Genomic DNA, 23,363 nt, shown 5'->3' with positions numbered 1-23,363 from the left:
AAATAGACAAAACTGTGAGTTTAGATTTAAATTAAAATGCATGGAAGGTGGTGTGAATTTCGAGATTTAATACGATAAAACAACACAGAATGTGTATCGAAAGTGATTTCAATCAATTTAGTACTAAAGATAAGGTAACGCAAAAACGCAATAATTTATGAAAAAACGTATTGAAATGTCTTATTGCAATGTGAATTTTGTGTAACAACCCGTTTCGCCATAAAATCAATACATATATACTAATTGTTTCATATTGATTTTACACATGAACTTATTGATTCAAATTGATTTGAAACGCTCAAAAGAAATATTCAAATTTCGTATTTATTGAGTATGAATATAATAAGACAGAGGTGTAAGATTCGACAAAAAATTAACAGACATTGAAAGTGACCAATTTCATTAGTAAATGTGATAAACAAACACAGATTGTATATAAACAGTGATCTTTACACTGTCATTTTTAAGCAAATTTAACCCAGAAATCCAATAATATTATTGCAAAACGGGTTGCAGTGTCTTATTGTCATGTAAAAAAGAAAAATAACAGCCCGTTTAGCAATAAACTCGTTTGGCACTAATTCATTACACATGTACTTAATTGATTCCAATTGATTGGAAACTTTTCGAAGAAAGTCTCGAATGTGGTTTAAAAGGATTTTTTTTCTCAAAATAAGACAGAGGTGTAAGATTCGACCAACAAATAAAAGGCAGTTAAAGCGATCAATTTCATGAGTAAATGTGATACAACACAGAATTGGTATCGAAAGTGATTTCAACCAATGTAATACTTAATTGATGAAAACCCAGAAATGCAATAATTTTATTGCAAAACGGGATGTAGTGTCTTATTGCAGTGTAAAAAAAATAACAACCCGTTTTGCAATAAAATCATCACAAATGTATTATTTAATTAAAATGGATTGGATACATCAAATGGGCATTTTCACGTTTTGGTAAATTGACAAAATTGAAAACGAATTGATCCAGATTCGCAAATTTTCGCTGCAGTTATGATATTTGTTAGGAAATAGTAAAACTGAACATAAACCATGCTCAAAAATATCAATTATATGCATTATTCACATTGCAATAAGACATGTCAACACGTTTTTTCCATAACTTATTGCATTTTTGCGTTATCTATAACTTTAGTATTAAATTGTTTGAAATCACTTTCGATACACATTCTGTGTTGTTTTTTTATGATTAAATACAACACTTGAAACTCCCTTTGAACTCTGCCAATCCATTTGAATGAATAAATAAAAAAGTGATGATTTTATTGCAAAACGGGTTTATTACAAAACGGGTTGTTATAAAATTTTCACATTGGAATAAGGAACTCCAACTCGTTTTGCAATACAATTATTGCAAATCAATGTGCGATGATTTTATTGCAAAACGGGTTTATTGCAAAACGGGTTGTTGTAAAAAATCAAATTGCAATAAGACACCCCAACCCGTTTTGCAATAAATTTATTGCAAAACGGGTTCTATTGCAAAACGGGTTATTACAGTGTTCAATACTCAGACAACATTATACTTCGATAAATTAATAAATAAATAAATAACAAAAGGTACACGATTGCAAACAAAAAAAGGAACAACACATCATAAGCACGAAAAAATGTAACAACACGTGGGTCGATGTTTTGAATCGTTAGAATGACACATGGAAACAATTCACTTTCGTGATATAACACATTAAATGTTAACATTTTACACTTTATGTCGAATTTATGAAATAGATATGCTTAAACAAATTAATTTCGAATGTTCGATTTGTAATCTTTATGTAATTTACTTCTAGATTTAAAGGTAAGACATGACCCAGAGAGCGCCCCGACGTATCATATACTGCAACTTCTAAATATCCTCATCTGCAAGATAAGCCTTTTGATTCGTTTATCTTTTAAGCTCTCGAAAACGCATGAGACCAGCAGCGATATGACTTGTATGGGACCCGGCTTAGGGACATTCTCCATAGAGCCGACGTCAATTATTCGCACGCACGTCTACATATTGGGACGTGCCAATCCAGTGACCGTCTTTGGTTGAAACCTCGGGTATGAAACGCCCGGATGCCAGCGCAGCCTCGGTATGTCGCCTCGTTGGCGAAGTGTACGAAGTGTGAACGAAGGGTTGTCGATGATATGGTCCCAACTGACTGTCCGCCCTTAAATACTTCATGGGATAATGATTATGTGAAGTCATTGATAACTATATAATCCAATGAGGACAATAAAAAGTTTGCGTTTTTTACTATGAATTCATGGAAAAAGAGAATATACTTTTGTTTGAGTGTCACGATAGACGAAACTATGAGTGAATAACTGTTAAATATAAACAATTAAATGTTCTCTCCTCTTAATCAGTATGTTTTACTTGATATTACTCTGTGCTATAACAATTATTCAAATTCTAATCATTATGTTTACTAACTTGCACTGAGTTCCCAGCAAGTCGATCTTGGTAAAAGAAATTTAACGTTTATACATTGTAAATTTAATAGTAAATGAAGTCTTGCGTTTATATAGTTTTTTTTAAGCAAGAATAAGCAACTTCATCAGTATTGAAATATGTTTCGACAACACATGCTCATTATTTACTTTAACACTGTTGCAAATTTAATTAAATCAAAACAACACTTGCTCTTGCGTTCAAAACAGAAAGTTAAATTTTTAAACATATAAGGGAAACCACATTACACATGCACTAAACTCCAGTGCCACTTGATAGTATACATGTTTGATAATATATAGTGCATGATTAACTTTATTCGAGAATGTGGTGTATATTTTGCAGCAAGTAAAATCAAATATGAAAATAATTAATAAACAATGTGTACACCAAAGTCTGTACATGTATAAAGATCTACAAAATATAAAAAGACAAGTGTTTGTGTACATATTGGGTAAGGTCCAGAGAATGATATGTTATAGTACAGCCATAAAAGACACACAAGTGACACACACAAAGAAATCAAACACTAATTATGCCGCTAAGATGAAGAATGGATAAACACTATACTTCAAAAATGACGTTTTGCTAGAACTTCGTTACCAAAAATGATGTATATTCATCAAAAAAGCTCCGTATGTCAGAAATGCTTATGCCGAAAACACAAATAAAACGCATTCTGTCATCCAAAAAGATAAAATAAAAATATGTTGGCATATAAATTTCGAACGTGTCAAGACTTTTACCGTAGTATTACTCCGTGGAATTATCCGGATAAATGCTGTGTCAAAATAATTTGAACATGTAGAATTTTCTTATTGATTAACACTGTTTTGTTGCGACACACAAACATGACAAATAATTTTAAAGCATTTGCTCAAGAAAACAAAACAATTTGTTTTTATTTTAGTGTTAATAGTAACAAAATAAACAGGCTAACATGTATTGTGTACAATATTTAAACAACTATGAACGATATTGGGTTTAAATCTTCAATCAAATCAATAGTTAAACGACAGGACGGTTTGAATTGTTATATGTTTGATATATCTTCAATCACGTGTGCTTCTATATGTATAGTACAAATTTATATTAATGTCAATAAACAATAACCGCACACTGATATTCAAATATCGTGTGAAAGTTTTATTTTTATTTTACAACGTCGTTCATTTATGCCAATAATCAATAACCATCCATGCGTATGCGAATTTCGTTTAAAAAGTATTTAATTTTACAAATATTTTATTCATGCCAGAAATCAGTTAACGCCCAGACGGCTGCTAAAGTTACGTCTGTACAGCCGTCAAGCCAGCGTCTTTCTTCATTTTTTCGATCATGTAGTCGAACTCCTCAGGTCCCAGGGGGATATTCACTTTGGGGCCTGGCTTAGGGATCTGCCCCACGGAGCTGACGCTAGAGGGTCGTAACGTCACCACACTCGTCTCAGAGGGCTCTGCTAGCATCGTGACATCAAACCTGTGCTTGTAGACGTCAACGTGACGTGACTGTATCGGCCTAATCCGTTCAGCGTTTAAATCATTCAGCTCTATCAGCGAGAACGGTTTTGGCTTCTCCTGTCCACCTAGAGACGGTGTAAGTAAATGTCAATGTTTAGATAAATCGTTGTGAATCGGTCATTAAAAGAATGATTAAGAGATCAGGCGACCATCACAACCATGACTGGATGTATGACATCACAGCCATGATTGAATGTATATCACCACAGTCATGATTGAATGTCTAATATCACAGCCACGATTAAATGCATATCATCACAGCCATAATTGAATGTATAATATCACAGCTATGATTTGATATATGACATCACAGCCGTAATTGAATGCGTAACATCACAACCAAGATTTAATGGATAATATCACAGCCATGATGGGATGTTTAACATGACAGCCATGATTGAATGTATACCATCACAGCCATGATTGTATGTATAACATCACAGGATGTATGATAGCACAGTTATGATTAAATGCATAACATCAGACCCATGGTTGAAAGTATAATATTACAGTCATGAGTGGATGTATAATATCACAGCCATGATTGTATGCATAGCACGGAAGCCATGATTGAATGTATAGCATCACAGCCATGATTGAAGGTATAACATCACATCCATGATTGAATGTATATTATCACAGCCATGATTGGATGTATATTATCACAGCCATTATTGGATGTATGACATCACAGCCATGATTGAATGTATGACATCACAGAAATGATTAAGTGTATAACATCACAACCATGACTTGATGTAGGAAAGAACAGCAATCATTGAATGTAAATCATCACCACAATAATGATTGAATGTCTAATATCACAGCCATGATTGAATGTATAGCATCACAGCCATAATTGCATGTATAACATCAAAGCCATGATTGAATGAATAATATCACAGTCATGATTGGATGTATGACATCACATCTATGATTGTATGAATAATATCACAGCCATGATTGGATGTATAACATCACAGCCATTATTTAATGAATAATATCACAGCCATGATTGGATGTATGACATCACAGCTATGATTGAATGAATAACATCACAGCCATGATTGGATGCATATCATCACAGCCATGACTGCATGAATAATACCACAACCATGGTTTGATGTACACCATGACAGCCATGATTGAATGTATAATAAAACAGCCATGATTGGATGCATATCATCACAACCATGATTGAATGTATAACATCACAGCCATGATTGAATGTATAATAGCATAGGCATGCTTGGATGTAAAACATGGAAGCCATGATTGATTCTATTACATCGCAGCCATGATTGAATCTATAACATCACATCCATGATTGAATGTATATCGCAGCTATGATTGGATGCATAACATGACAACCATGATTGAGTGTATAATATCACAGCCATTATTGGATGTATGACATCACAGCCATGATTGTATGCATAATATCACAGCCATGTTTGAATGTATAATATCACAGCAATGATTGAATGTACATCATGACGGCCATAATTGAATGTTTAATATCACAGCCATGATTGGATGTATAACATCATAGCCATGACTGAATGTATAACATTACAGCCATGACTGAATGTATAACATCACAGCTGTAACTGAATGTATAACATCACAGCCGTGACTGAATGTATAACATCACAGCCATCATTGGATGTAGAACATCACAGCCAATATAGAATTTATAACATTACATCCATGATTGGAAGTATAATATCATAAGCATGATTTCAAAAATACCATATGCTACCTTTAAAGGCGGAGAAGTTAGAGTGGTGTGGCGGTGGAGCTTTGCCAGGCAAGAACAACGGGTTTGCTTTTAATGGCGACCTGCCTTCAAATGAAGGATTGTGTCGCCAGTTCTTGACGTCATCATTCTCCGAGCTTACGTCATCCTTGTCGTCCATGTAGACGCCAGATGAGGTGGCCAGGCGGTTGTCGCCGATTTGCCGTCCGCTGTCCTCTATTAAACCGACCCTGATTATGGACAGCGAAAATTATGAAACCTTTGTATTCAATCTCAGTGTAAACTTCTAAAATAAGTTGTTGGACCAAAACGTTAATAAAGAAAATTATCAGAGCAATACGTTTGAATCAATTTATCAAAACGTTGAAGAAATCAATAGACTGACGCTCGCAGTATTTGTATACAGTTGATAAAAAGTTAACTAAAAATTAAAGTAAACGCTAAAACACATTTGCAAGAATTAAACAAATTATATTACCACAAATACATGCAACAACACTATATATATCTATCTATATATATATATATATATATATATATATATATATTATGTGAATATGTATGTTTAACAGCGATAACGTATATTTCGATGAGTATTGTGTGGTGTTGCATGTATTTGTTGTAAAATAATTTGTTTAATTTTTGCAAATGTGTCTTAGCGTTCACTTTAATTTATAGTTAACTTTTTATCAACTGTATACAAATACTGCGAGCGTCAGCCTATTTATTTGTTCAACGTTTTGATAAATATATGTTACAAAAGGACAAGAAACCGGTTTCATTTATTGTGAGTGAAAGATCAGATAAGATATATCTGCAATTGTCAAAATAAAAGAGAGAAATATTGAAACCGCCACAGAAACATCATATTATGTTATACAAAACTCGTGCACTTTATGTACACATTAATTTCGAATGTCAGCAATACAAGGTTGGACAAAGTCGTGCCTCAAATTAAAGAGGAATCATTTATTGAGTTCTTGCAGTTACGATTAGGCTATCGGTTAAACTCATTTTGTAATTAGTATTTACATAACTATACATACTGGCGTCTTCAATAATGCATGATATTTATTTCATAAATTAAGAATTGACTAAGGATTTCAAACAAATATTTATAATTGCCAGGTTAAATATACCATAGAACTCAATAAAAGACAACCCAGTACAGCAGAATGCGCATACACACGTGATGTATTACATTATACCATAATGCATATATACAAGTGATATCTTACACTTAAACCACAATGCATATATTCAAGTGATGTCTTACACGTATACCACAATGCACATAAGCAAGTGATGTCTTACACGTAAACCACAATACACACACACACATGCACAAGTGATGTCTTACACATATACCACAATGCATATATTCAAGCGATGTCTTACACATATACCACAATGCATATATTCAAGTGATGTCTTACACGTATACCACAATGCACATAAGCAAGTGATGTCTTACACGTAAACCACAATACACACACACACACACACACACAAGTGATGTCTTACACATATACCACAATGCATATATACAAGCGATGTCTTACACATATACCACAATGCATATATTCAAGAGATGTCTTACACGTATACCACAATGCACATATGCAAGTGATGTCTCACACGTACACCACAATACACATATACAAGTGATGTCTTACAAATATATCACAATGCAAATGTTGAAAAGGTGTCTTACACGTATAACACAATGCGCATAAACAGGTGATGTCTTACACGTACACCACAATCCACATATACAAGTGATGTCTTACACGTATACCACAATGCACAAATACAAGTGATGTCTAACACGTATACCACAATGCACATACACAAGTGATGTTTTATAAGCAAACCACAATGCACATATACAAATGATGTGTGACAACCCAACCACAATGCACATATACAAGCGATGTGTTTCAAGCATACCTACCAAAATGCACATATACAAGTGATGTTTTACATTATACCACGAAGCAAATGTATAAGTGATGTCTTACACGTATTTCACAATGCACATATACAAGTGATGTCTTACAAGCATACCACAATGCAAATATACAAGTGATGTGTTACAAGCACACCACAATTCACATTTACCATTTATGTCTTACAATAATATCAACATGCGCATATTTAAGTGATGTCTGAACAGTATTGACAACAAAGTGACCAGATCTCGACATATAACATGTTATCATGTCACAAAGGTTGAACCATGTACATTCGGAGCTTTGTGCACACCATTACCAGCATAGATGAATGTGACCATTTACCTGTTTGCATGCAGCGTTAAATCTGTTTGTAGTATCCGTATCCAAAGAAATCCAGGCAGAGAAATTCCCTGTTTTTATATTTCTGACTTCTTACGCTCAATGCGAACACTTTTCTCAGAATAAACATTATTTTGTTTGGTTGTAAACCATGTTTTTTATCAGTTAAATAAACAATCATACAACAATATACACGTAGTTCATAACCAAATTCGACCAACAAGTCTGTTCGAAAGTATGCAAACCTCCTTTATCGATAAGCACGTAAAACTCAGGTTTGGATTTGCCATCTTGAAAAATAAGTAATCCGAACAATTTGAATAATCGATAATGACGAGTTTTTACGGTAGTTGCTGTACTAATTAATAAATATGCCGAAGCTTTGCACTCGCCTGTGCATTTTATTTTTATTAACGTGTATAATTTATTTGTTAGCATATTATCGTTCATGTTATTATTGATAATTTGCTGAAATGACGTTGCAACGTCAAATGACGTCACAAAATGTAAACAACAAACAACATTCGGGATTTATCATTATGTTTGCGTTAATATTTATTTAATTTGCTCATTAAAAAGCATGTTATAAAAAAAGATCTGACACTCGTTGTCATTTCATACCATATTTTAAAAGTCCAGGAAATTCGTAAGATAATATTCCTGAACTCGTTTGATAAAATATGGTATGATATGACAACTCGTGCCAGATCCTAATATATATATTTTATATGTATATATATATATATAGAGAGAGAGAGAGAGAGAGAGAGAGAGAGAGAGAGAGAGAGAGAGAGAGAGAGAGAGAGAGAGAGAGAGAGAGAGAGAGAGAGAGAGAGAGAGAATTCGTCTTAGAGCATCTCTGACATTTCTGGGGAAAAATATTTGTGTCTGTGGAAAGATAACGAAACAAGTCTCTTAGTACCGATGAAATTTTGCACGCCTCATCCATAAAACTATTGCGGACTCTGCTGAAATTTATTGTTATTAGTTTATTGTACACATGTATCCAGAAAGGAATACATAAGTAACACAGATTGAAAGATTTCAAACAGAATACAAAAATCGTAACGAAACTTGGGTCGATAGTTTGCATCGTTAGAATGCCAAATTTATTTGAAACAATTCACTACCGTGCTATTACAAAAACACTTGTAAAATATCAAACTTTATATCGACTTTAAGACTAAATTATCATGGCACTTATTTCGAATGTTTGATTGGAAAGTAATTTGTAATTATAATTTGAATTTAACATGTAGATTTATATGTAAGACATGACCCAGAGAGCGCCCCGACGTATCTCACACTGTCACATCTAAATATCCACATCCGCAAGATAAGCCCTCTTGATTCGTTTATCTTTTAAGCTCTGGAAACCGTCTGGGACCTGCAACGGTATGACTTGTCTGGGACCCGGCGTAGGGACATTCTCCATAGAGACGACGTCAATAATTCGCAAGCGAGTCGACAGATTGGCACGTGCCACTCCAGTGACCGTTTTTTGCTTAAACCTCGGGTTTAAAACGCCCGGATACCAGCGAAGCATCGGCATGTCGCCTCCTTGGTGAAGTGTATGAAGTGGGACCGAAGGGTTGTCGATAATATGGTCCCCACTGCCCGTCATTAAATCCACCCTGAGATAATGATTATGCGTAAGCACTGATAACTTTATAGTCCAATTAGGAAACCATCTTTGACGTTATATAATGCTAATTCATTCAAAATGACCTTCGACTTTTTTGTATCACCATAGTCGACTACATGAGCGCATAACTTATAATCAGCACGTTTAAAATAAATAAATAAAAACCAATAAATCAATAAAAACTAAACAAATACAAACGAACGAACGAGCAAACACACGAACGAATGAATGAACAGACGAACAAACAAAACACACGAATGAACGGACGAACGAACAAAACAAATGATCAAACGATTGTACGAATGAAGGAACGAACGAGTGAGCGTTCGAATGAACGAATCAACGAACAAACAAACAGACAAACAAACAGTGGTTTTGACATAAAATGCCATAATGTACACTTATCAAAATTATTCATAGATTTCACACGCAAATATCCGATTTAGTCTTCATGTGCTTTGCACGGTTTACATAAAATAAAAACTACTGGGGACCTACTTTTATTTCTGAAATTTCTGAATTGCGTTATTTTTTATTCATTTGCATCCTTGAAGTCACTAGGCACATACAACTAAAATATATAATACCACATCTCTGCAAAAAGGCCGATAATTTATGACATAGTTGATTATTTTTAGAATTGTATATCATAGATTTTATTGATATTGCAATTTTCTAAGCAAATGCCAAAGTTCCCATAGATTTACAAGGCAGTATAGTAAATGCGTAAAACAACAAGTTAAACGAAACTCCATCCCCCCCTACACACACACCCAACCTCAAAGTTAAAAGATGCATGGACTCATTTGATTAAGTCTCAGTTCAAACAAAAACAAATGTCAATGTCAAAAAACGTTATGGTGATGTGGGTGTTTTGAGAGTTTTCATAGACAGCATTCATGCAAGTATCAAAGCTTTGTATCAAACGGTATTTATGTTACATGAAACGCGTCATTATGGTTTATAATTAGGATATTCTGAATTATATAAAGGCTGAATTAGTCAATACAATGGGGTTAGTGATTCTGTTCCGCAAATAAGGGGTTTCTAAGGAATGAATATTTCGGGAGATTATTGTCTGTGAATCCGGTTTTTTTAAAGGATTAATCTCTAACAATCAACTCTAGGATTTTGGGGTTTATACCGGATTGTGTGTATTGTATTTAAAGTTTTATTTGGTCCGTTTCGAACCAGATGCTACATTATGTGTAGACATGGAGTTTGCCGAGAAATCTTACCTAATTATCTTACTAGACTCACGAAAGTTGAGACAAATTTCGCATTAAAGCTGCAAAATCCAACTAGTTCGTTGTAACAGAAAGATTTTTCAATTTTGGTGCGGTCTTGAGTTGTGGGGATACACCATTCAATATACATGTACGCCATGTAAAACCCGCGTTTTAATAAGAGCGCGAACTTGTTGTTGCCGTTTGTCAAGTTCCACGCATGGAAAGCGTGCGTGTTGCAAATAACACGCTGTAACTAAATAATGACGCGCAAAGCACTACAAGTATTACTTTATAATTTAAAACGTCAATCAGAGTTAATACATACAACGGGAGAGTATTGACCCTTGGAAACTATAGAAAACAAATCGTCAAATTACGACTAAAGTTGTCTGACAAGTACGTGTGTAAACAAATATTTGTTAGGCGGGGGTGGGGGCCGTTGAGCATTTACTAGATATTTTCAATACATGAAAATAAATTTCAAATGAAACGACAAGAAACGAAATGAAGCATATAATTTCAGGGGCAAAATATTGTTATATATATGTTTGCGTGATATTAACTCGTTGATACCGATGCATTCGTAATAAGCATTATGTTGTAGAATATGTTATTGTCGCACACAGAAAGAGACAGGTACACTCACGTATAGAACTCATAAGTAAACGTAACGCGGACATGTTGCTATTAATTATTTTCCTTGGCAACAACCTTGATGATTTATGGTGCTCTACTGAATATCTTCTGGACTACTTCATTTAAATTGAGTATCAAATAAAATGAAGTAGTGCATAAGATATTCAGTAGAGATACGTTATAAAGTCCTTGCCGAGGCACATTTTTGTTTACTGAACACTTCACATCTGCCTTCGTCATAAACTCTAATTTAATTAAATTTCTAAAACAAGTATCATTTAAAAATAAATAACGGATGAAATAAAAAGGATGAATGTATATCAAACTGATCCGGCGATGTTCTCTATATTTCCAAAATATAGAAAAAAATCAAAATATTTTTCTTTTAGATTCTAGATTAAACTATACACCAAGACACAAAAAATCTGATAAATAATATTAGCAAGACAATAAACATTTAAATACACATTAGCGATTGCGGCGCAAACGCATTGTCTTAATGGGAGACCATGTCCCCATTGTCGATTAAAAACCTTTACTGGAATGCCTGTGACACCACATGCCTGCACAGGTGTATATAAGATTATCCCGATAAGATGACGCGCGTCGCTTCCTCGCGTTATTATTATTTGACGCTTACCTTTGTTTTTTTATAATTCTTTGCTTAATTAAACGCCAAATTTGCTTCAATATCGGCTAAAAGAGATTGCGAAATCTCACTCTTAACTTTGCTTTACAATATGGGCTAGAAGTGATAAGTAAATCTAAATATGAACCTTCATTTAATATGCACTTAACAGATTGGGTAAATCTTAAACTTTACCTTGCTTAATTGTTGGCTAAAATAAGTGATACATCATAGGTTAAATTATAGCCTAAACGTGATTGAGAAATTCCACGCTGAACGTAGCTTCAATATAAGCTAACAATTATTGATAAATCCCATTCTTCTTTTCTACAATATAGCCTTTGTGACCTCCAAATTCCATGCCGAATGTTTCAATATGAGGTAAAACATGATTGATAGATGTGAACCTAAACTGCTCCAATAAGGTCTAAAAGGACATTTTTAATTCCAAGGTGAGCGCAGCTTCAATACGAGTTTTAAAAAAAGATTGATAAATCTCACCTTAACATTTGACTTCAATATTCGCTACAAATGCCTGCGAAATTCCATCCTACACATAGTTTCATATCAGCTGAAAGAGACTTTCAAATCGGACGCTAATCTTTTCTTCGATATAGGCCGTACGTGACTGCAAAATTTCGCACTGAATGCTGCTTCAAAATGAGGTAAAAGAGCAAGCTAAATCTAAAATTAAACGTCGCTTCAACAATAAATAACGTCCGAAATATGCTACAACATTGTCTCAAAGTAATTGCTTAATCTTAAGCAGAAATGTTTTCTTAACATGGTCCAAATGTGTCTGTTAAATTTCATGCAGAACGTTGCTCCAACATGGGCTTAAAGCAATAGATAACTTAAAAACATACCTGCTTCTAGACAATCTGGTGTATTTCAGCTTCAAAATATATCTCCTGAAAACGTACACGATGACAATGAGGGCAATGAGAGGACAGGCGATGACAGCCAGCAGTTTGGGGATGTTGATGTTGCACTGGTAGCCATTGACCAGGTCCTCGCAGTCGTACATATTGGAACACGTGCTCCACTCACACTCGTCGATTTCTATCTGACACCAGTCGCCAATATAGCCTTTGTTTGATAAAACACAACATGAAATATGGGAAATTGTATGGCCACTTTCATCGGGGGTACATCATAGAATTCAGAAATAGTAAGCGAGACGTTTAGCAACAAAACGATATGTGGTAGTAACAGTCAATTTTAACTGGAATCTTATTCATTTTACATCAACATGACTGTTCGGGAATAACTGACACGCCTTAATCGAAATTTCTTTTTTTAGATCGGAATAAATATGTCACATTTCAAAGCATATCTATGTTATGCTTTTACTGGGTGAGGTTGTAGTGGAGATGCACCGATATCCAAGTTTATTACAACTTTCGTTCGTATAAATGTACACTTGATTTTATGCATATACACTGCCCCAGATAATTATTTGGCAAATAGGGTTTTCACCCATTGATTTTGAAAAATAGGGTGATTCCATTCTTCAAATAGAGTGAAATGAGTAATAAAATGCATACCTTAAAATAATTGCTGATTTACTTCTGTTGACACTGCACACTTGTATTGATTCAATAGAACTGTAAACTATCATCATTAATTTTAATAAACGTATGTTTCGTAATATCTTTAATCCTTGAAACTGTCCATGATATAAACTTAAAAAAATGTCGACAATTTCTAACCAAGGACTTTTGACAGGTTTGTTCAGTAACAGACTTTCCATAATGTTTTTTGGATGTCAACTCAACTGCTGTATACACAGTTTCTAACAAAATCGATAACACGAATGATTCTGCACTTATTGGCTCTTGCTTTCTTGATTCAAAAAAGTTTGTGATCGGCTGATATTTTTGCGCAACAATCTCGGACGTCTTTCGACCTCTCTTAGCAATTTTTATTTCGCATCGTAACAGAAACTAAAAGTACAGACCCTTTACAAATACATGCACACTGAGCGACGAATTAAGTCAGATTGAAAACGCATGTTTGTCGTCGTAAATAATTTGGTTAGACGCTAAATTTTACTATGAAATCCAGTCCGCATAGCGTTTGAATAACTATGACCGTTTGCTGAGCTTGCTGAATGTAAGCGTCACCGCGTTACGATAATAATTCCAAAGAGAAAATACCTAAAATGAGCAAAGCTTTTTTGATCGTAGATTTTGTATCGTACGCATCAAATTTGACGAATTTGCGTAAAAGTCAAATTGGTTGCGTTTTCAATACGCAGGATATTGCATTTCTTTGCATTTTAAAACATTTTAATAGGGTGAAAGACGCAGATACGCAGCTTATCTGGGGCACTGATATATTGTTGATTGATCGTTATAAACGTTTCAAGACTAGGTATTTCCCATGCTTATTTACTTATATTCAACGCCACGGAATATGAATTAAATATGTGGAAGTCAGCGTTTAAGCAAAATAACAATATTTAAGTATTTAATATATTCGACACTTACGATATAAAATGTACTGGACTGACCAATCGACGGTTAGGCGTTTAAAATGAGGTCCTTCAGGGGCATACGACATACATTTATGTTAACATTATTATATCTTTATAATAATCACGTAAAATTTAAGCCGTTTGTATATATCCCATCACTTGTATGTGGTTATTAATAATAAAGTTATGCGTGCTTACCAGGTTCGCATACACATTCAAAGCCACTGAATGACAATGACCTTGCCGGATCTTCACACGCGTCATATCCAAGAGTGGGATGGTGGCACTGACCATGAATGCACGGATTCTCCATCACATATACATCGATAGTGACACCAGGCGTAAAGCTGTCACCAGCGTTCTTGGCTATGAAATCCAGAGTCATATTACCCTGTAGATCTGGGGAGTATTCAAACTCCACGTCATAGGCCTCAACGGTTCTGTAGCGTTTAGTCGTGTAATTGGCCAGAGGAATATCCGAGGTGGTAGATAACTTCTTCAGAGAGAAAGCGGCGTCCCCGAGAGCGTTGAATCTTGGCAGAGGAGCAAACACCTCGCCACCGTCGACATCCGCGAGGACAATCCGTCCGGCGTATTGGATGGATGACCGGTTGGCATTCACTAAAATCGTGTGACGTAAATAGGGTCGAACCTCAGTATGAATTGTGTCATTGGAATCGAAAAAGAATCTGTCAGTCTTATCGGGGCTTCCATGAATTACAAGTGTCAATCGTTGAGTAACCGCCACCGATTGTTGAAACGATGGCAAATCTGTCTCAGTGACCTCGACTGTGACGTAATCTTCGCCATAGAAATCGTCTTCAATCGCCTCCCACCGTAAATGCCCGTCAGTGGTCATGTTACACTGAATGTTTTCTGGCCCTTTGATGATTTTAAAAACCAGAGTGTCGTTTTCGGGATCATCTGTTTCAACAGAAAAGTTTGCAATTTCATCTTCCTTACTATGAAATTCCCCTGAAACAGTTGTTGGCGAATAATTGATGAATGCTTTTCCTATTTTTACCAGGCTGTAATGCATCGGTGATTGTAGTTCAATCGAGGCGTCTCTTCTTTTTCGCCCTGCGCTGTTCAACTTTGGACATATCTATAAAAATTAAACAATCTTCATTCGCAACGGAAAAGCATAGGGTAAAAAATGCACATTGCGTTACACACCAATAACCATAAACATGCAAATCATCTTCCGAATGCGTTCTCTTTGAAAATGAACGACTTAAGCTTTGTTTAAAAACGATTATTTGCTCATAAAACTTATTTCAAGCTTATATAAATATCTAGAATAAGGTGCATTTTTACACCCATTATTTACAAGTCTATTTTGAAACGTTGCTAATTCAAATTATAAATGCATAAACTTGCGTTATTATTAAGTTTGACGGATCAAATGCGTATGCACCAAATTCAGTAATATTGAATCAACTTACTTATTGTTTTCGAGTACTTAAAATACTGTTTCATTCAAACGTTCCTTTTCTAATATTACCAAATTATTAATGCATAAACGAACGTTTTTATAAAGTTTGATGGACCAAATGTTTATGTACATATTTCATCATCATTAAATCGACTGACGTCTTGTTTGTTGAGTACTTAGAAAGACTGTTACATTTAAACTTTGATTTTCCATTATTACCATTGCTGTATACATCCCATTGGAGATATTTGCCGATAAAACTTCATTGCATCCTTCGTCAATGTGCACCCAGACTTCTTTCTCTGAAACAATATGACATAATATGTAAAAAGTTTTTTCTACAGCAGCCAATCAAAATGTCAATCACAGTTGATGTGCAAAATTTCAAATAGTCGATGAACGTAGATTTCCATTTCTACAGTCAATGACAACTTCAACCGGCCAATCAAGGAACTTCCCATCTTCAACCAGTCAGTTGCTGTCCGATTTTAAATTTTCAATTTAAGTTGTTATCCAACTATAACCGGTCAATCACAGTTGTTCTCCAACTTAAACTGGCAATGTCAGTTACTGTCCAATGCCAAATGATCAATATCAGTTTTTGACCAACCCATAACCGGTCAATAGCAGTTGATTTCAAACTTCAACTGATTTATGACATGTTTTACCTGTTGTTGTCCAACTTCAACTGATTTATGACAGTTGCTGTCGGTAATTGCTGAACTTCAACTGTTCTATTGCAGTTGTAGTCAGTTTTAGTTCGATTTCTACTGATTTGTGGCAGTTATTGTCAGTTATTGTTCAACTGCAACTGATCTAGGGCAGTTGTTGTCAGTTAGTGTTCAACTTCAACTAATCTATGACAGTTGTTGTCGGTTATTGTTTAATTTTTCAAGTCATTTGATCTTCATACCAGTGTTCCAGAGGACTAGGGCGGGTTGATCCTCAGGGTCATTCTCACATTCAAGCGGAACTTTCACGTAGATTATAACACTCGAGGCGTCAGCACGTGGTGACGGGGAGAGGAAGAAATTGACGTCGCAAAGCTGATGGATTCTGGAGAACAAACCGTGATTATAATGACATCTATATGAGCCTTGTAATTTAACACGCGGTGTAATGCATGTGCGAAAAGTGTCGACCCGAACAGCCTCTGCAGTACGCACTTTCTACAAAGGGACGACGCTTACCGCCTTAACTAGATTTTAGTTTAGAAAGACTTAATTTCAAGGAAAAAACAACATAAAAGCATCGTTATAGATGAACGTGTGTGAACTGCACATGCTTATCCAATCTCCACGCAGAGTTGTCGTTCCTTGCTCTCACATACAACTCTGCGAAAGGCTCAGCCCTCCATTTTGTCTATAAAATAGATAAAACCGAACAAACGCATTCAACGTATATTTGATTGGATATTTAAGATCGCATGCATTAAATTAAGAAATATGACTTTTATATGTACGATAAATCGTGCAAAAACATGCGAGTTTCAATGCAACTCTTTGGAACTAATGTATTGCCCATTTACGCAGATGGAATCATTCCACGCACTTCACAAATGTAAACAATTGAACATATTTTTTTGAGTAACGTTAGGAATTGCTTCGACGTGTATATGTATGTTGGTTTCTTAACATAAAAAAACATATCAATTTTATAATAATGAATTAAGACTGATATAAGATATCATGGTATGAGATGGTTTTCTTTAATGCAGTGAATGCAATGTAACCGTCGTGCAAGAGATTGTTTAGTATTCTGTAACCTCAATGATGAACGCTTGGAATGATCATGACATAAATGAGACGCTTTCATAACAATAGTCCGTTCTGAGCCCAACACAGAGGTGAATGTAATGTAACCGTCGTGCAAGAGATTGATGCTTATCTGGGAAACTCTACACACATGCATCAAGCCCCGTTTGCACAGAGCGCGGCTCATTAATATTATAGTAGTTCTTCTTTTATAGAGTGCATTTGTATATTAACGATGATAAAATGCATATAATCATAACTGAGAAGAGGGAAGCATTTTTTTTCGCGAACTCTACAGAGATAAACGATGTCTTATCTTGTTAAAATTACAAGTGTTTTTTATAATCAACGCTTAATAAACTTAAGTAGAACTAAATATTCATCACCATAACCAAGTTAGCAATTATGGTATATTTAACTTAAAAATGCGTATTAACGAGAATTGTTTTCTAACTACGTAAGCTTTAGGTATTATAAATAATTCTCTCGTTATAATGCCCGTATGTCTATTTAAGTAAAGGTTCGTTTAAAAAGCCTACCAGCTCCCAAAATAAATATACACCCAACATACATAATTACGCCAGATCAACTTTTCTGACGTTGAACGTCTAATCTGTGTCTACCTGTGGCGCAATAGCCTGGAGGTTTTCCGCAGCGTTGTTTCAATGTTGGAGATGAACGGCCTATAGTCGGCCGTGGAGGCACTGCCGTATGCTTCCTGTAAGTCCTGGTTCGTCAGTGTTCCCAACGTTATGCCACCCGTGGTTACTAACAAATCAATCCAACAATAGTACAACCGATGTCAGCGAAAACTGCGAAAGTACAATGTCAACCTGTGTTACTATGAATATTGCAAAATAGTGTTACGCCACTAGTAAATAAATTGCAAAACATAGTGACGCTAACCGCAGTTACTAACAAACATTGCAATCAAGAGAATTATGACGCAAAACAATAGTGTGAATGATAAAGTGTTTTTTAACCTTTTCAAACAATATCTGCGTCAGCGTATTGTAATAATAGAACGCATATTCGTGTCCTATATATTAATACGGGCCTTGCTCTATGGAAAAAGAATTTAATGCATTTGCGGAAAGTGTCATCCCAGATAAGCCGCTTTTATGACATTTTTCGTTTATATGAAGTCACTTCTTAGCAAAAATCCAATTAAGGTGGAAAGTGTCGTCCCTAATTAGCGTGTGCGGACTGCACAGGCTAATCTGGGACGACACTTCGAGCACATGCATTATGCCAAGTTTTCTCAGAAAACGATTCATACTGTTACAGTTAAAATCAGCACAGTATCACTATTTTATGGAGGACGTAATAATATATTACAAAGATAGAACATATAGAAGTACTAACACTCAGTAGGGACAACTTAATTGTATGTTAAGCGGAAATAATTACATTCAGCTTACAGAACTTTATAAAGTGGATGTTCGTTCTTTACATGTAACAACTATAAAATGCGACTATACAAAAGGTTCAGATTCGACAATTTTATCATGCGAAAATATGTTTGCTCAGTTTCGACAACTGTTTAAGGCGGAAGTACCTACGTTCAGTTTTAACAACTAAATACATCGGAAGTATATGCGCGCAGATTCGAAAACTTTACGAGGCGGATGTACACACGGTTATATTTAGCACATGTATAAGGCGGAAGAAGATACGCTCAGATTCGAAACTTTATAAAGCTGAAGAACGAACGTATATATTCGACATTGATATTATGCACATTGTTACATTACTTACGTCTAGATTTGACAACCACATAAAGCTGAATTACGTACGCTCAGATTCGACACTTTTTTGAAGCGGATGTACTTAAGTTCAGAATTGAAAACAATAAATATTGGAAGTATGTACGCTCAGTTTGGGCAATTTTAAAAAGCAAAAAGGACTAACGTTTGTATTAGACAACTTCATAAGAAGCAGTAATTACTTTAAGATTTAACAGCTGCATAAATAGGAAGTTGGTACGCTCAGTTTCCTATCTTTTATAAAGCTTATGTACAATGTTGTTCAGACTTGACAACATTATAAAGCGGAGGTACTCACGTTCATATTCTGCATCTATATTGAACTATACTGAGCAGCAGTACCTACGTCCAGATTCTTCAAGTAGATAAAGTCGGAGAACTTACGTTCGATTTCAACATAAATATCTGCGGCGACGGTGTCATTTGTTTCCATCCAGGTGGAGGATCCGACAGGTCGCACCGCCCTCAGCAATGATTTACCTGCCTCCTTTTTAAGATTTACATCTTGCGAACCTGTGTGAAAACAAGTGTTGTCAAATTTTAAAATTAAAACAACAAAACGAGAATGTTTCTGAAGCACCCAAGAAAGTAATATAATGATTTAAATGCACCAGAATGGAAAAATATGTTTTATTTAAAATTTTACCGCTGCACCAGGGTAAACCCGAAATTGTTCGTGTGTGTTTTTTATGCTCCGAAATATTCAGATATTAACACACTAAAGCATAACTGTATTACTTGATATATGCAACTGTTTTATTAAAGATATCACTTTTAAAAACTCACGTTTTATACACACTGATTCCTTTTTTAAGTTACTTTTCAAATTTGACAGGCCGATAGCCGACAGTGACTGGTACACGCAACGCCCTGGCTCCACCATAAAGAACGCTTTCTCTGCCTCGCTTGCAGATGTGAAGTTATCGCGTTCTTCTGCTGACATGTTCACGATATCTCTGTATTCAGACACGGTTCTATCGACGTCTTCATCACTGAAGCGCACCTTTCCGTGAACAATTGCGGAGAAACCTGTCGTGTTTATTCCAACCTTCGATGGCGGGAAAAGGTCGTTCCCATCAGCCTGCGTCCCTATCCGCCATTCTTTAATAAGAAGTAATACAAACTATACACACTAAAATAATTAACGATAACGATAATTATAAAAATAATAAAAATAATAATCATTAATAAAAATAATAATAATTTTAATAGTTTAAACTATTATTAGTATTTCATTATTATTATTATTATTATTATTATTATTATTATTATTTGTATTATAAGTATTATTATTACTGGTAGTAGAATGCCCCCAACCTCAGAGTTAGGAGTATTTTAAGTTTTATCTGACTTTCAGTCATGCGGTCGCATTTTTGGTCGGTCCCTAACTTTTTGACTCCCTTTGAAAATCAATGCGCTTCCAGACGAAAAAGATCTTTTTATCTACACATTTCATCTATATTTGAAAACACCTTTCAAGAAGTCATAACACTCACAAGACCAATTATAATAATTTTAAATTGTGTGATTTTACATACCATAGAATTCAATATCAGGCGTTCCCCCTTGCCACTGAATGCCGATCTGTGACTGTGACTCGGTCCAATATGGTTCCTCGTCATCTGCTATATTTGTTCGGTTGGCAAACAAAGGACCAGAAATAATATTTGAAACGTCTGGTGGGAAAAGGATCACTTGCACTGAACAAGCAGAAATAGACGCCAATCCGGCGCTGTTCAATGCAGACACTCTAACTTCGTAAAGTTTCTTGTGTTCAAAAGTACCATTTTGTAGGTTAAATTTCGCCTTGGTCTTTAAACCGACGTCCACATAATCCATAATGATAGCGCCGCTTTCCTTATTGATTATCTGAACATTATATTTCACGATTTGGCTCGTTTGATCTGCGCAGTCCCAGTAAGCACCGATAGTTGAGCTTGATCCAGTAAACTCTGTTGGCTGATCTTCGCTGTTTTCCGGATCGGTGCATGTAACGTTATTGCAATAAGGTGGTGATGTATCGATTTGGATTCCATTCGAGAATACAATTGTTTCTTCGCCTGCAAAATTAACTAGTTTTGCGTTAAGGTAATAGGCAGTACTGTTACATTTTTTATCACTTGTGATATTTGCACATTCCGGCGAGTTCTCAGATTATTTGAGATGAAGATTTGTAACATCAATGCTAACCATGTTGAAACCATCTAGCAAATTTTCCTCAGTACACGATTCGTTGCAAAGCATATCACAGGGCTTAATGCAAGGAAAGCAGAACGTTTTATAAAGTTCCATCGCACGAATATTGCCTGGTGAGAGATTGTTGTCAGAAGCTCCAACCCAAAGTTCCTTGATGCCACTTTCACCATCATAGAAACCGCGTCCGTGCCGACAAGGTTTATCTTGCACATCAGGTACATATAGGGAGCTTAATTCTGCCTCTGCGTAAAATGGCTTGTAAATGTCATCTAACGGAGGTTTGTAATTGTCCTCGGTCCATGTCAACGCAGCTAACTTCACGGCTCCGGCAAACTTGAAACCAGAAATAGAAACCACTTCTTCACCAGCAACAATTAGGGTGACATCAACTGTGTCGTCGAGATATTCAAATTTCTTTACGACGTTTATTATGAAGCTTTGTTTTGAATTAAGATCTGTGTCAGTCTTAAACCACCTTAGAGAGGAGGTGTATTTGCTCTTGGCCCAAAATACGTGGTAATAAAATTTGTTATTTCCAAGTTTATACCCCAAGAAATGAATTCCTATTCCATACTCTTGGTACTCAAGGTCTGATGTTGAACTGTTTGTGACATTGTTTGGCTTCGAGGATATGTTTGGAACAGTGGTCGTTGTTGTAATGTTCATTGTGGCGTTGAAGGTTGAGTTTCCTGCTTCTAAACCAGTGACATTTTCAAATTTATTGTAGTCGAATTCCACCTCCTCTGGTTTATTTTCGATGACAAATGGGATTACGGTTTGGTCTGTTACTATAGCTACGGTTGTTATAGTTCGGAATCCTTTCGCTGCACGAACATGAAATGAATAATTGCCATTTTGTAGATTCATTGATTCTGATATCACGCCGGATTTTGTGATTGCTTATAAGTCCGTATTATAGCCTATTCCAAGGTATGCACCCGTGCTATTAACTACAAGATATTCGTCTTTAAATTCATGCATTATTTGCTGCATTCTGTTTTCTCTGTGTACAGGGAAATACAGTTTTTGGCTTGGACATAAATAGTCCATTTCTGTTAAAGCGATTGGCAACATTCCTGAAAGTTTGTCGGTCGAGTGTTGAAATGTTTTAACATCATTCCAGATATCCGTTATTTTTACCTCGCCAATCAAAGGTTGTGTTATGTCCACTAAGATTGGAAAACTGTGCACAAGGGTAACTAGATTCGCTTCATTTGTAACCTCAACGGTGACGTAATATGCATTGTTTGCGTTCATTTGAACTTCATAAAACGCCGTCTTTGTATCATCAATCACGTCATTCTCGTCAATCAAGAAACAATTTTCACTTGAAACTGCAATCGACAGGCACGAACTGCATTCATATAGTTTAATATAAACGTTTTTTATACCTGATTCATTATCATGCAAATTTTCCCACTTGATTTGCATTTCAGATGGCTTTTTAACATATATTACAGTAGAATTTTCTATGTCATTGATGTAAAGTTTACCGAACTCTGGGGGCGTTGTGTCGACCAGGACCCAATCACTCGTAATCCCCGTGCACATCCCGGCCT

At 35.4% G+C, this 23,363-nt stretch overlaps 1 protein-coding gene across 1 annotated transcript; it reads right to left on the bottom strand.

Annotated features, from left to right (window-relative positions):
* Positions 1 to 2,802: 2,802 nt before the first annotated feature.
* On the bottom strand, positions 2,803 to 22,708 carry LOC127863921 (uncharacterized). The gene is made up of 10 exons (XM_052403607.1): positions 21,147 to 22,708; positions 20,395 to 20,709; positions 19,993 to 20,121; positions 18,466 to 18,610; positions 17,002 to 17,144; positions 16,308 to 16,390; positions 14,852 to 15,758; positions 13,041 to 13,263; positions 5,746 to 5,972; positions 2,803 to 4,048 (listed from the first exon to the last, which is right to left on the bottom strand). Exons 1-10 carry the CDS (start codon positions 21,445 to 21,447, stop codon positions 3,753 to 3,755), a joined length of 2,769 nt encoding a protein of 922 aa, XP_052259567.1. The 5' UTR covers positions 21,448 to 22,708; the 3' UTR covers positions 2,803 to 3,752.
* Positions 22,709 to 23,363: the final 655 nt, after the last annotated feature.

Source organism: Dreissena polymorpha, unplaced genomic scaffold (genome assembly GCF_020536995.1).
Source record: "Dreissena polymorpha isolate Duluth1 unplaced genomic scaffold, UMN_Dpol_1.0 chrUn059, whole genome shotgun sequence".
Taxonomy (NCBI): Eukaryota; Metazoa; Mollusca; class Bivalvia; order Myida; family Dreissenidae; genus Dreissena; species Dreissena polymorpha.
The sequence above is the reverse complement of the archived record's forward strand: the minus strand, read 5'-3'. Positions and strand labels throughout refer to the sequence as shown.

What these genes read in the sequence shown, in the direction of transcription:
- LOC127863921 (XM_052403607.1), bottom strand. Translation starts at nt 21,447, where the DNA reads ATGGATTATGTGGACGTCGGTTTAAAGACCAAGGCGAAATTTAACCTA. An exon ending in GCCTGATATTGAATTCTATG is followed by an intron (nt 20,710 to 21,146) that starts GTATGTAAAATC and finishes TTCTTATTAAAG; the next exon opens with AATGGCGGATAGGGACGCAG. An exon ending in TGAATGTGTATGCGAACCTG is followed by an intron (nt 13,264 to 14,851) that starts GTAAGCACGCAT and finishes TATCAAACAAAG; the next exon opens with GCTATATTGGCGACTGGTGT.